The 14,108-nt window shown below is 32.1% G+C and overlaps 1 protein-coding gene across 1 annotated transcript; it reads right to left on the bottom strand.

The window, feature by feature from the left end:
- Positions 1–756: 756 nt before the first annotated feature.
- Positions 757–11,724, bottom strand: LOC124531110 (lactase-phlorizin hydrolase-like). The gene is made up of 12 exons (XM_047105566.1): positions 11,617–11,724; positions 10,385–10,524; positions 9,622–10,286; positions 9,236–9,544; positions 8,897–9,135; positions 8,522–8,662; positions 4,571–4,613; positions 2,548–2,698; positions 1,819–2,483; positions 1,433–1,741; positions 1,120–1,358; positions 757–933 (listed from the first exon to the last, which is right to left on the bottom strand). Exons 1-12 carry the CDS (start codon positions 11,637–11,639, stop codon positions 771–773), a joined length of 3,087 nt encoding a protein of 1,028 aa, XP_046961522.1. The 5' UTR covers positions 11,640–11,724; the 3' UTR covers positions 757–770.
- Positions 11,725–14,108: the final 2,384 nt, after the last annotated feature.

Genomic DNA, 14,108 nt, shown 5'->3' with positions numbered 1-14,108 from the left:
ATATAAATATGCCGATATGTATTTTAATTAATACATAATTTATGAATAAGTATAATATGGGATTACTAAAAATATTCCAGACTCAAATCATCTAGATTAATATTTTGAAATACAATAGGATTTTGGTTATCAGTTCAACATTTATCTAATTTCTTACAACAAGAATCATTTATCATACTAAACTCTAAATTAGGGATACTCCCATTATAATGTTATTGCTATAATTATAATGATTTATCATTATATTAATATATTTACATACATTATATAATTTTCGATCACAGAGGGATCCCTATACATTACGAATGCGCGTTAGAATTGCATCGCGGGTTCGTTACGTGTTACGATTTGTATCTCGGCATTGTTGTTAATTCTAGCTTATAATTTCAATATCATTATTGCGTTTAATTAATACTTAATTAATTTTACAAAATAATTTATTAATAACAAAACATTATAAATCCATTGATATCGATATCCAAAGGACAAACAATTTTTAGCTGTAAGATATACTAATAATATCAGCTGTAAGTGAATAGTAGAATTATTAGGTCTTATTTTTGTTATATTTGTATTTTTAGAGGATAAGTATTGTTGTGTTTGTGTATGCTAGTTTTATATTTTAATATCCAATTAATTTAAGAGTGTATTATTCAATTATTTTAATAACATAGTCTATCACACTGTAAAAGTCCGTGTATTTTTTTATTAGTTTGTTTTTATGAATATGTAAAAGGTATTAAAAAAAAACAACAATTAATATTCAAAGTTTAATGTCCTTCATCAATAGTCAGTGGCAAGCTCATGTCGGGTTCGTAGTGGAGGTCGAGAGCTCGCGAGCGAATGATTTCTTTGTAGACATAGGCCGATTTACGAGGAGTGCGCGTCCTCTCCGGACTCTCGTAGTCTACTTCGTACAAGCCGAATCGTTGTCTGTCAAATACATTTCCAATATCAATTATAAATATATATAACTGAAACTTAGTATGTAATGCGCCATCAAACGTTTATTAATGTTTATTTAATACGTAATATGTTATAAAAACAAATTATATTTTACATAAAAATTGCTCCATTCGTTAATGCGGGTTTGCTATCATAAATAAAATTTATACGTACGTGTATCCTTGTAACCATTCAAAGTTATCCATTAAGCTCCATGCAGTGTACACTCTGATATCGGAGCCGTCTTCGATGGCGTCTAGCATCACGTCAATATATTTCCTGTAATACGATACTCGATCGTCATCCTCTAGTCCTTGTTGTGTGGAGAATCCGTTTTCTGTTATGAAAATAGTGGGATTGTCGTAGTCTTCTCTTATCTTTGTTAATAGCTTATAAAAGCCCCATGGAACTACCTGGTTAGTTGTACATAAATGTTACAATTCAATAGGTATTCGTAAAATGACTATTAAGTAAAACAATTACTTACTTTTAACCACGGAGACACAGAACCATCCCAAGAGCTATCCATATATAAGTTAACATCGATATCATCATAATATGAGGGAGATGCATGATATCCATAAACAGACTCATTTCTATAAACCAAGGCTGTAGAATAGTGATTGATTGCTAGGAAGTCAGAGCTTCCTTTCACTAATTCTATTTCTTCAGGTGTGAATTCGGGCAGCCTCGAACGTGGAAATCCTTGAGCCTTACTTTTAGCAGCTACCTTATCTTTCATTACTTGCGGAAAATCTCCAGTTTTTGAAAATATAGGGTTAGCGTAAACTCCCCACTAAAAATAAGAAGATATTATTTTTCAAACTTAAAGCAGTACAAAAATATTACAATACATTTAATATACAGATTTACCTCAAATTGTGTAAGATCTTCTGCAGCTTCAGCATGCTCCTCGCTTTCTGGTTCATAAAACGACATACTCAGAACGATACCAATAGTTCCACCTTGCGTAGGTCTGTATTCATTATTATACATATGATAAACCTTTGCATGAGCTACTAATATGTTTTTGGAGCAAATATAATCTGCGTATCCAGACATTGCAAACAAAGGGGCCATAGATGCTAAGCCATATCCCTGATAACAAATTTCTTTGGGCTCATTTATTGTAAACCAATATTTGACTCTGTCTCCAAATAGTTCAAAAGCAACTCTACTGTAGTCAGTGAACCAATCCACTATATGAGGGTTAGTCCAACCGCCCATATCTTGCAATTTTTGTGGCAAATCCCAGTGATACAGCGTTATCATTGGCTGAATGTTGTATTTAAGCATTTCATCGATGAGGTTATTATAGTACTCTACTCCTTTTTTATTAATCTTGTCAGGGAAACTAGTTGGTAAAAGTCTCGTCCAGGATAATGAAAATCTGTAAAAGTCAAGCCCAAGTTCCCTCATCATCTCCACGTCCCTCTTATATAAGTGATAAGAATCGTCAGCCACGTCGCCATCGTGGCATTCAGCAATTACGCAGGGCTCCCGATGTGTCAATGTATCCCATATGTTTTCCGATTTGCCTGCAATTGTAAATCTCTTAATATTTCGAAATGGATAGTACACAAGGAATAAGATTAAACATACCGTCTTCATTCCAGGCTCCCTCGACTTGATAGGAAGCAGTGGCCGCACCGAGAAGCATTCCATCTGGAAATTTTCTTACTTCATGTCGGTTTACATTTGCTACCTTGCTCTCAGCCAAAATAAAGCAAGCAGCATAAAATCTGTGGAATTCCTTTTTCTGTGAGAAAACTTATATTATAGAACATGTATATGAACATTAATATGATTATTATAGGGAATATAAATTTATGATTTTGTTTAAAAGTAAAATATTTGTTTTAATATATATATATATATATTTTAAGTACATAATATTTTCTTATTCTTCGTCTTGTTTGGCTATTGTGTAATGTCTGTTGAGCCGGGATTTCCACCGAGATAAAAATAAATACTCATAATATTTTACGTTTTAAACTCAAAATAACGTTTTAAGTTCAATTACAATATTATAAAAGGGTACAACAACCTTGGATTTGACGCCTCAGAGGAGGGCTTTTAAATTCGCAATTTTTAGTGTGGCCTAGTAAAATTTTAAATTTGTTATCGTAGGTACATTTTACTTATGTAACAAGTTTTATTTGAACCGAAATTTATATAAACTGCTGTTTTATTTTTTTTTATACTTTATAAAATATATTTATATAGTATATAAAAATGGAAATAACAGTGTTTAATTAATTAGTGATTTATATATTTATTTATTATTTTTTTATGGAATAGGTTGGCGGACGAGGATATGGGCCACCTGATGGTATGTGGTCACCATAACCCATAGACAAAGAACGCTGTAAGAAATATTAACTATTCCTTACATCGTCAATGCGCCACCTTGGGAACTAAGATGCTATGCCCCTCTGCCTGTAGTTACACTGCCTCACTCACCCTCCAAACCGGAATACAATAATACTGCGTACTGTTGTTTAGCGGTAGAATATCTGATGATTAGGTGGTACCTACCCAGGCGGGCTTGCACAAAGCCCTACCACCAAGTAAATTTATATTTAACTATGAAAATTGACATTGATTCAAAAAAATGTCATTAAGTAGGGAAATTTTAAATTGTAACTTACAATAGTTTTGGTGATCCTAACATCTTAATGATTGGACTTCTAGTAAAAATTTTCCACCTTAAACCTTTATATATATTTGTGGCTCGTGTTGAGATATTACCATTCCCAAACGTCGTAAATCCTATATCGATAACAACGCTTATAATCCGTGATAACTCTAAATTGATATTGGGAAGAGTACAAGAAAAACACTTGCGATATTATTTATATTGATGAGAATAATTATTGTTATAACAAATACTATTAAATATATTTGGCTAGACAGGTTTTACGAACAGTAATGATGAGTGTTGTATTCGTACGCCTTGGTCGTAAGACCAGTGAACTGCTCGAATTTTCATCCCGTTTGATCCGGCTGTTTGATCCGGCTTCCGCACGGTCATTCCATGGAATGCTGAAGTCCTCAATTGGGTGTTGTATATGTTCCGTTGTAATTTCCGAAAATAGTGAGGAAAAATTATGTATGATTCAACCAAAATATGGATTTATTTATTCATTTATTTATTAGAAACCGAATAATGTAGATGTAGACCAGTCATATATAAAAATAAAAATAAAAATGAAATTCACATGCTATTTTTTTAAACGTGTAGGCCATACCTAGGAAAGCTTAACTTGAGTTTTATCTTCGTTCGAATTTGTTCATGTTCGAATACGAATTTCCACCAGTGTTTCCTTTCTGGTCATTTTATTTCGGTTGCTTTGAAATAAATATAATCTGCAGTACAAGTTTCATACTGATTTCATTTTTTGAGGCATTTTTGAGAAAAAAAACATCAAAAAAATATTGAAATAATATCGTTTTCAGTCTCGCATTTTTAAATTTGGACCGATAATTATTGTTTAAGTATTGACAAATATCCAGTGTTTAATAGTTAATAAATCACAGGAAAAAAAATGTAATTTAATTGATACCTTTTTTAAATAAATTTTTAAAGTTGGAATTTTGGCATATTTTGAAAAAATCTAAAAACACGATAACTCAAAAGTGGTTCACTTTTGCACCATGCATAATTGCATATATGGGTAAAATTATTGCAAATATTCCCCCGCCCCATCACCTCTTAACGGGAATACGTCGAATTACCAATAACCATATATATGTAGTAGTCTGTTGTCGGTAGAAGTAAGTTAATGATAGTTGGAATTATTTTTCTTAAACAAAAAAAAAATTATAAATTTAAATAATATACGGTTTCATGATGATACAAATTCGTATATCTAAAAGCCTCCATATCCGACCTTAAATTAACCTTTTATAGCAACATGCCTGTTTTATATTATAACGAGGTAATTTTGTTTGCATCTTTATAAACATTCAAATTTGGACAGGACTATACAAATAGTTATCTGAGAGATATGCCGTCATTGCGTAATATTAAGTGTTCAAGTGTCGCCGCTATTTTCGCGGATTATAAGCACTACAAAAATAATAACGACGAAATTTTAGAATTTCTTCAATTTTTTTCTAAAATAAATATGTATATTTGTGCAAAATCATTTGTAAATAATCTTAAAAAAACGGTACTACCGATTCAAAATATAGATTCCACCGAGAAGAAATGGCAAGGAACTCAGTAGTTAAATATTTTCAATATATTAAATACTAAGTAATATTGTGTGTCCAGTCTCAAATAAATTAATTTTAGTTCCACGTTTTTTTATATATGAAAATCAAATAATCTATTTAATATCGTGTTGAATAATTCTTTATTTGTTAATAATAATTTTTAACAAACGTTTTGGGTTAATTAAACCATCCCTTTCAGGAGAAGAATTTATTAACTTTGAGCCGGAAACTTGGCGTTATATACTTACCCTCTCATCCTTATATAAGAATGTCACTATTTCTATCAAAGTGATCAATGACACAGTGAATATACATAACATTGTTCTAAAAATATTGTGAGACAAGCTTAATCTTCCAATTTTCCGAAAACACCCCGAAAGGAATCTATAGATCCAAGATTATAGATATTCGAAAAATATCTTACTTATAACGTAACTATTAAAATCTAAATTTGTATTAAGTAAGTTTTTTTCATTGGATCTTATTTTCAGTTAATTTTGTGGGAATTTTAAAGAGCGACCTTTAGTACGAATACGTTCATGTTCGAATACGAATTTCCACCAGCGCTTTTTCCCTAAAGGGAAGAAGAAGAAGACTTGCATTCTAATTTTCTACCCTTATTTCACCCCCTTAGGTGTATAATATGCAGAAACGCTGAAATAGGTATCGACTTATTTTTAATCTGTATTCCAAAAATAAAACTTCATTTGTCTAACTTTAAAAATGACGGACGTTCATAAAAATGCTTAACCCCTTTTTGACCCCTTTAGGGATAGAATTAATAAAATTCCTTTCTTAGAAGGTGTCTACTCAATAAATTTATCCTAATTTCTAAATTTCAAGTCCCTCACTTTAATACTTTACGCTCGGCGACGATTAATCAGTCAGATAGGACTTGTTATTATATATAGATAGAAGATATAGAAGGAACTGGAGTAAGTTTCTGCCATTAAAGTTTTCTATATATATTTTAAGATATCAAAAGGGCACTCTTGCCGCGATCACGTTTTGTAAGTCGATTTTTAAGCTTTTGGCCTCCATGGCACGCTCAAAGGAAACCTCGATGGAAATAGTGAACCTCCATTTCACCAACAGCAGGAGAAGCAGTATACCTGGCAGTAATATGGAGCTTGATACTATAATGTAAGTCTGCCGAATACTGGCTCTCGGACTAAATTCGTCGAATTACCAATAACCCTGTAGAATCTGCCGAATGTTCAAAAGCGCGGAAAAAAACGTATAAATTGGTGCGGGAAGATGGTGTGTGCACGGCTTATATTTAAATATATTTTAATTTAATCTGTAAATTGACCTTACAAGTGATCATTACAGATATATTTGCGGTACGTATTAAACAGTATCAAAGTCACAACGACGAGACGACAGTCAAAAAGTTAATACATATAATACCTACCCGATGCATACCCCATTTTTATTATTTGTTTTTCTCTACAAACTTTTTTTTTATTATTTCAAGACTTTATAACATTCTTTGAATATAATGCCTAAAGTCGAAACGGGTAGCTAGTATTCAATTATTCTTAAAGTGCCTCTTTGTTTACACAGCTATCACAATCGTACCAAGATCACAATGATAATTTGATGTGCTTGAAGATTTTATTTTTGTTTGAGATAAACACAGTTTTATAATAACGGTGATATAATTTCATTAGGAAACAATGGTTTCCATACCAAATTAAACAGTTCAAAATTTGCAATTAAACTCCAAACGATTCTTTTCAATGGTTTATATTATTATTATATTTTTCTCCGTTCTAATCTTCTAAAGCCCTGCCAAAACCACATGTTTTTTTTCCACATATAATAAAATCTTAAGTTGGATCATAAGAATATAAAAAAATTAAGGTTCAATTCCGTTAGACATGTAGATATGTGAAAAGTTGATAAGTAACGAGCTGCAACTAACAAAAAGCAGCTAGTTACGTTCGGCTATTACTGCAACGACAGCATGTGACCAGCTGCGTAGCTATCATAGGGCAAGGTGGTGCAGTGCTCCAGGGCCTCGGAGTTCAGGGAGGCCTCTTAACTAAACCTTAAGCTTCTGAAGCTTCTTTTTAGCTTATTTGGTGTATATAATTTTAAATGGTAATTTTTAGTTGAAGATGGATGGGAAAGAGGGGGTGAGGGCCCGATTATTTTTCTATACACCGGGGCCCTTTCTCACCTAGCAACGCCACTGCATGCGACGAAGACGAAGACCATCTGTAGCGGGACTCCGGAAAGCACATGTAGCGCACAGCAGAAATACAAATGTACCATTTCAGATAACATATTAATTTTTATATTTATCATAGAATATAAATATTAAATTTCGGTGTCATTTTATAACGCTAATATTCATCGAAAAATACATATTATTTCAAACATACAACTCTCTCAGTCAACTCGACTTGCCTAATATAAATATATAACATTTAGCAATGACCAAAATATAAACGGCTAAAAACATTTAGAGGAATTAGTGTTTTAAATGTTTTCAATTAAGTCTATGCACGCAAGAATTAATTAGACATATATTGCTATAACTATTTTTAATTAAAACAAAGACATAGTGTACAATATCTACGAGTACCTTATACCGAGTATATATTTTCCACGATGTCGGTCTTGTACAAATATTCGGGCGATTTTAAGCCGTAACTGGGACAATTAAAACGACATAAAGTGCCTATAAATATCTATGTAATCTTAATTACAAATTTGTAAACAACTTTAAAAAACTACTCATATTTGCTGTCAAAATCAAAATAAACTTTATTCAAGTGGGCTGTTAAAAGCACTTTTGAATGGTCATTTAACAATTAAGTGAAGATACCACCGGTTCGGAAAGTAGATTCTACCGAGAAGAACCGGCAGGAAAATCAGTAGTTACTCTTTTTTTAAATTAAAAAATAAAATCATATTAGTTAAATACATTAAAATTATATATGCATGTAATGTATCCTGCCTGGAATTCAACAGTAAGTCTGTAAGTGATTGTTTGTTTTTAGTAGCATTATGTATTTTTTTATTGTATTTTAATTTTAGAGGATTCAATTTGATGTTTTTTTTAAATGTTCATTTAGTAGTTAGGCTATTTTAAGACTTTAATATTCAATTTAAAAGTGTATTTACATGTTCATATTAATTGACTTGTGTTGTAAATAATTGGTAGTCGTGTATCCGTTGTTATATAAAAATCCCCTTATTTTATATATCAATGAGTGATTCGCGCTGTACCTGGCCGCGTGTTTTTTAACTCCTTTGTTTTTGAAAATATGCCAACTGGGTTTCAAATGAAATAATAAACACAATTAACAATTTATTTGAAATTTAATGTCCTTCATCAATAGTGAGAGGCAGGCTCATGTCGGGTTCGTAGTGGAAGTCGAGCGCTCGCGAGCGAATGATTTCCTTGTACACGTAAGCCGCTTTGCGAGGAGTGCGCGTCCTCTCCGGGCTCTCGTAGTCTACTTCGTACAAGCCGAATCGCTCCCTGGAAAAACGTATTTCCAATATCCATCATAACAATAAAAAACCTGCTATTTGTAAGGTTAACCAGCATAGACTTATCTAATTATTCATACACGTAAATTCTATCTTAATAAAGCAATGCTTTATAAGTTATAAAAAAAAAAGTGTTTTGGAAAAATGAAGCTTGTTCCATTAGTTAATGCGTCGTACAGGTAAAATATTGGGTATACTATTTTAACATTAAAGTTATACTCACGTGTATCCTTTCAACCATTCGAAATTATCCATTAAGCTCCATGCAGTGTACACTCTGATGTCGGAGCCGTCATCGATGGCGTCTAGCATCACGTCGATATATTTCCTGTAATACGATACTCGATCGTTATCCTCTAGTCCTTGTTGTGTGGAAAATCCGTTTTCAGTTATGAAAATGGTGGGATTGTCGTAGTCTTCTCTTATCTTTGTTAACAGCTTATAAAAGCCCCATGGAAGTACCTGATAGGTTGGGAATATTGTAATGTATTCATAAAAAAATGCACTATTAAGTATGTAAATATAACCATAAAAAATTGTATTTAGTAAAACATTTACTTACTTTTAACCAATCAGACGCAGAACCTTCCCAAGAGCTATCTTTATATGAGATAACATCGATATCATCATAATATGAGGGAGATGCATGATATCCATAAACAGACTCATTTCTATAAACCAAACTTGTAGTGTAGTGATTGACTGCGAGGAAATCAGAGCTTCCCTTTACAAATTCTATTTCCTCAGGAGTGAATTCGGGCAGCCTCGAACGTGGAAATCCTTGAGCCTTACTTTTAGCGGCTACCTTTTCTTTCATTACTTGCGGAAAATCTCCAGTTTTTGAAAATATAGGGTTAGCGTAAACTCCCCACTAAAAATAAGAAAATATTATTTTTCAAACATAAAGGAGTACAAAAATATTACAATACATTTAATATACTAATTTGCCTCAAATTGTGTAAGATCTTCTGCAGCTTCAGCGTGCTCCTCGCTTTCCGGTTCATAAAACGACATACTCAGAACGATGCCAATAGTTCCACCTTGCGTTGGTCTGTATTCATTATTATACATATGATAAACCTTTGCATGAGCTACTAATATGTTTTTGGAGCAAATATAATCTGCGTATCCAGACATTTTAAACAACGGTGCCATCGATGCTAAGCCATATCCCTGATAACAAACTTCTTTGGGCTCATTTATTGTAAACCAATATTTAACTCTGTCTCCAAAGAGTTCAAAAACAACTCTACTGTAGTCAGTGAACCAATCCACTATTTGAGGATTAGTCCAACCACCCATATCTTGCAATTTTTGTGGCAAATCCCAATGATACAGCGTTATCATTGGTTGAATGTTGTATTTAAGCATTTCATCGATGAGGTTATTATAGTACTCTACTCCTTTTTCATTGATCTTGTCAGGGAAACTAGTTGGTAAAATTCTCGCCCAGGATAATGAAAATCTGTAAAAGTCAAGACCAAGTTCCCTCATCATCTCTACGTCCCTCTTATATAAGTGATAAGAATCGTCAGCCACGTCGCCATTGTGGCATTCAGCAATTACGCAAGGCTCGTGATGTGTCAAGGTATCCCAAATGTTTTCCGATTTGCCTGCAATTGTAAATCTCTTAATATTTCGAAATGGATAAGTACGCAAGAATAACCTGAACATCTCAATTTAAGAATACCTTACAATACCGTGTACATACCGTCTTCATTCCAGGCTCCCTCGACTTGATACGATGCAGTGGCCGCACCGAGAAGCATTCCATCTGGAATTTTTCTTGCTTCATGTCGATTTACATTTGCTACCTTGCTCTCAGCCAAAACAAAGCAAGCAGCATAAAATCTGTTAAATTAGGTTTTTCTATAAGATAATCACAACTTGTAGACATTATATATTTTTAATAATTACAGCATATCTTAGTATCTATACTAATATTATAATGAAGGAGTGCGTTTTTTGTGAATGGCCTTCAGGAAAGTAAACCTCGGACGGAAACACAGATTTTGTTCGAAATATTTCTTCACCATTTTAAAGGTAGGTGCATTATTCCAGATGATCATAATCATGATTTTATTCGTCTACTGAGTCGTACACCTGAAAACTCCGATTTTATTTTTTATTTTGTACGCTATTATAAATAGTTATACCTAGATACGAAAATAACTTATGGCTGAAATGTTACACTCATAAGAAGTTATGTATAATTAATAGCTCACAATTTCCATTTTTATTTTTTTTTATTTTGAGTTAAAGAACAATTTGCTTAGATATGTGTTATAATCAATAATATTCTAATAAACAGATACGTTATACACATACTAAACAACAGAAAGAAGTGTGCCGCGCCGGGGACCGTTTATTTTACATTTCGTTACAAGTAAAGAGTTAAACTAGATGTTTTAATTACGCAAAACGTATTACTATATAATTATAACGTATTACTGGCATAATTGTGATAAAAACGACTAAAGGCAAACGTCCCAATTAGGACGTTTTCTAGTCTTCACTTTTTGCGCGTTAATGACATATCTGTTTACTAGAACATCATTGGTTATAATAGTATAAAACAACTTTGGATTTGACGTTACACAAGAAGACATTTCTCATTTCCATGGGCCTTTGCAATTTTTAGTGCAGCGTATATGTATTTAATATTTGTTGTTGTATAAAAATTATAATGTAGGTGCTTACTTTTATCTTTATTCTATTTTGGCAAATTATTTAAAAAAAGTTTGTTAAAATTAAAAACTGAAAACGAAATCTAAATTATGAATAAAAACTTTTACTAGATTCGATACAGAAAAATGGAAGTAGTAGTTTTTTAGAATTTAGTAATAAAAAAAATACATATATAAAAAAGTATTTATTGATTAAACTGATGGCTATATTAAATTACAAAGAACAATCACTAAAAAAATTGAAATAGTAACTTACAATAGTTGCGGTGATCCTAACATCTTAATGACTCGCCTGCTATTGAATTTATTTGAACGTAAACCTTTATATATATTTGTAATTCCGTTGCGACATTTGTATTCCCAAACGATGTACAATACATCATATTTCGATAACAACGCTTATAATCTGTGATAACTCCAATATTGATATTGGGGAGAGTACAAGGAGAAACATTTGAGATATTATATATGTATAATATTAGATGAATAACCTGTAGATAAATATCCAAAGGCAAATGAGAGGTACAGTATTTTTAGCTCACTGTACCGTGAAAAAAAACATATCGAAAGTCCAGATAGTATAAATTAATAAATAATATGAACTAATTAGTAAACTAACTAAAAACGTATGTTTTGTTAATTTATATGCCATGTTAATGGGATCGGGGTATATCAGCAAAATTGAAGGTAAGCCTTGATGTGCCTTCAAAATCGAAATATACTTTATCCAAGTAGGCTTTTACAAGCACTTTTGAATCGTCATTTAAGAACTTTTTTATATTAAGTGAATTTACCAGCGGTTCGGAAAGTACTACCGAGAAGAACCGGCAAGAAACTAAGTAGTTATTCTTTTTCAACATTTAAAAATACAGTCATGTTAGTTAATTACAGTAATGTATGTATTAATATGTATGTAATTTCTCCTACCTGGAAGTCCACAAGTATTAATTCTACTTTTTTTATCGTCTGCATAATCTTCTACTGAATAATATGCCATCTTTACCAATGTATTTTTTACAAATTATTTAATTTATGAAACGGCAAAATTAAAATTTTCTGTGGTATTTTATTATAGAAACGGATACCTTACCCCAAGAAGGATTTGTTGACTTTGCGAAGTCGGAAACTTGGCGTTATAAGTTTATCCTCATATTACTTCTTGTGCGCATACAATGATTATCACAGATTTTATCAAAGTGATCAATGTTACTATGAATATACATAATGTTGTTGTAAATATATTGTGACGCAACAGTGAGTATTCCTACTTTGTTAAAAACATCCCGAAGAGAGTATCTAGCTCCAAAATTATAAATAGACCGCACTGCTCTCTTTTCAACCGACCTCAAAATCACCGAATTTTGATAATTTTTTTTTTGTTTGAAAGGTAGTGCTTCATGTGGGGTCCCATTTTAATTTAATTTTTTTCCGATGATGGTAGACGTATGAAAACGACATAAGTCTTTAATTTGCATTATGTATATGCGCGACAAATAGGTGAATAACTGAAAATCATGTTAACCAAGTTTGATGATTCTTTTTATATACTTCAAGGGTAGTTTGGTGAAAGTTTGGTAAGGTTCTGAGCATAGGATCCATGACAAAGTAACGGAACGGAACAATTCTGAGGAGCACGTTAGTGATACTCGGTCGAAACTTTTATTTTTAGGTTATTTGGGTATTTGAGTCACCTTCCGTAATGTGGTTATGTTTATGTAATTATCATAGTCGAATATAATAATCAACTAGCTACCCACCACGGCTTCGCACGGGTGCAATACTGATACTAAATATAGTACAGAATTTATTCATTTACGACATCACATTGCCAATTTCTAAAATTATCAGTGTTTTTTTACTATATTGTTCATGTATTATTTATACAAACCTTCCCCTGGAATCACACTATCTATTAAGAAAAACCGCAACAAAATCCGTTGCGTAGATTTAAAGATATAGGGACAGAGAAACCTACTTTGTTTTATACTATGTAGTGATGGAACTCCTATACGGCTCACAGTGTGTAGGGTGCGATATGGGGCAGAATTTCTTACTATCTTTAATCAAATTTTGTGTATGTGATGTAATGTCTTATGATGTACGACATATATCAGCTCTTTTTCAAAGTTTTTTTACTGAGGTCGATTATAGCTCTTTCGAGGGATCCTTGTATTTTATGCCGCATGACGTATTAAAGCCGCATTTTCGAAAGTCTTTTCTTACTTTATTCGCAAGTTTCCTTCCAAAGAAATTGTCCTCGAAGTCGTTTCTGACTCATATAAACGAAACGCTTAATCTATCCATATTAAGAAAAATTAGTTAGTCAACATCAGCGTCACTTAAAATCAAAAAATAAATAAAAAAATTAACAAAAAGAAAACCCGACTTCAAACAAAACACTATTTTAAAACAAATGAATAGGCACTTAAGAGTAAAAAAATAAAAGCCTATTCAACATATTTTTTAGAGTCCTCCTAAGTAAAATGAAATGAAAAATATTAGACTACTTAAAAGTCGATTTACGATTATATAATGTAGTTATAATTATTGCTATATTTGGAGTCGGTGCTAGCCAAGAAAATCCTACAGTATATCTATCAAAAAACAATACGAGAATACTTTAACAAATATGTTTTTTACAAATTACCTTTTATACAATAATATACTGGATCAATCATGGGGCTCGTATCGCTTCTTTCTTTTGATTGTTGAGGCAAGGGCACCGTGGCTGACACCGGCTCCGAATAT

The sequence above is a fragment of the Vanessa cardui genome, chromosome 7 (genome assembly GCF_905220365.1).
Source record: "Vanessa cardui chromosome 7, ilVanCard2.1, whole genome shotgun sequence".
Classification (NCBI taxonomy): Eukaryota; Metazoa; Arthropoda; class Insecta; order Lepidoptera; family Nymphalidae; genus Vanessa; species Vanessa cardui.
Note: the sequence above shows the minus strand (reverse complement) of the source record. Positions and strands in the feature narration are given on the sequence as shown.

Bases quoted from the DNA above. Each gene is read 5' to 3' on its own strand.
- LOC124531110 (XM_047105566.1), bottom strand. From the start codon at position 11,639: ATGTTAGGATCACCGCAACTATT. The intron at 10,525-11,616 runs GTAAGTTACTAT...CTAATTTAACAG, and splicing joins TTAGGATCACCGCAACTATT to ATTTTATGCTGCTTGCTTTG. The intron at 9,545-9,621 runs GCAAATTAGTAT...TCTTATTTTTAG, and splicing joins AAGATCTTACACAATTTGAG to TGGGGAGTTTACGCTAACCC.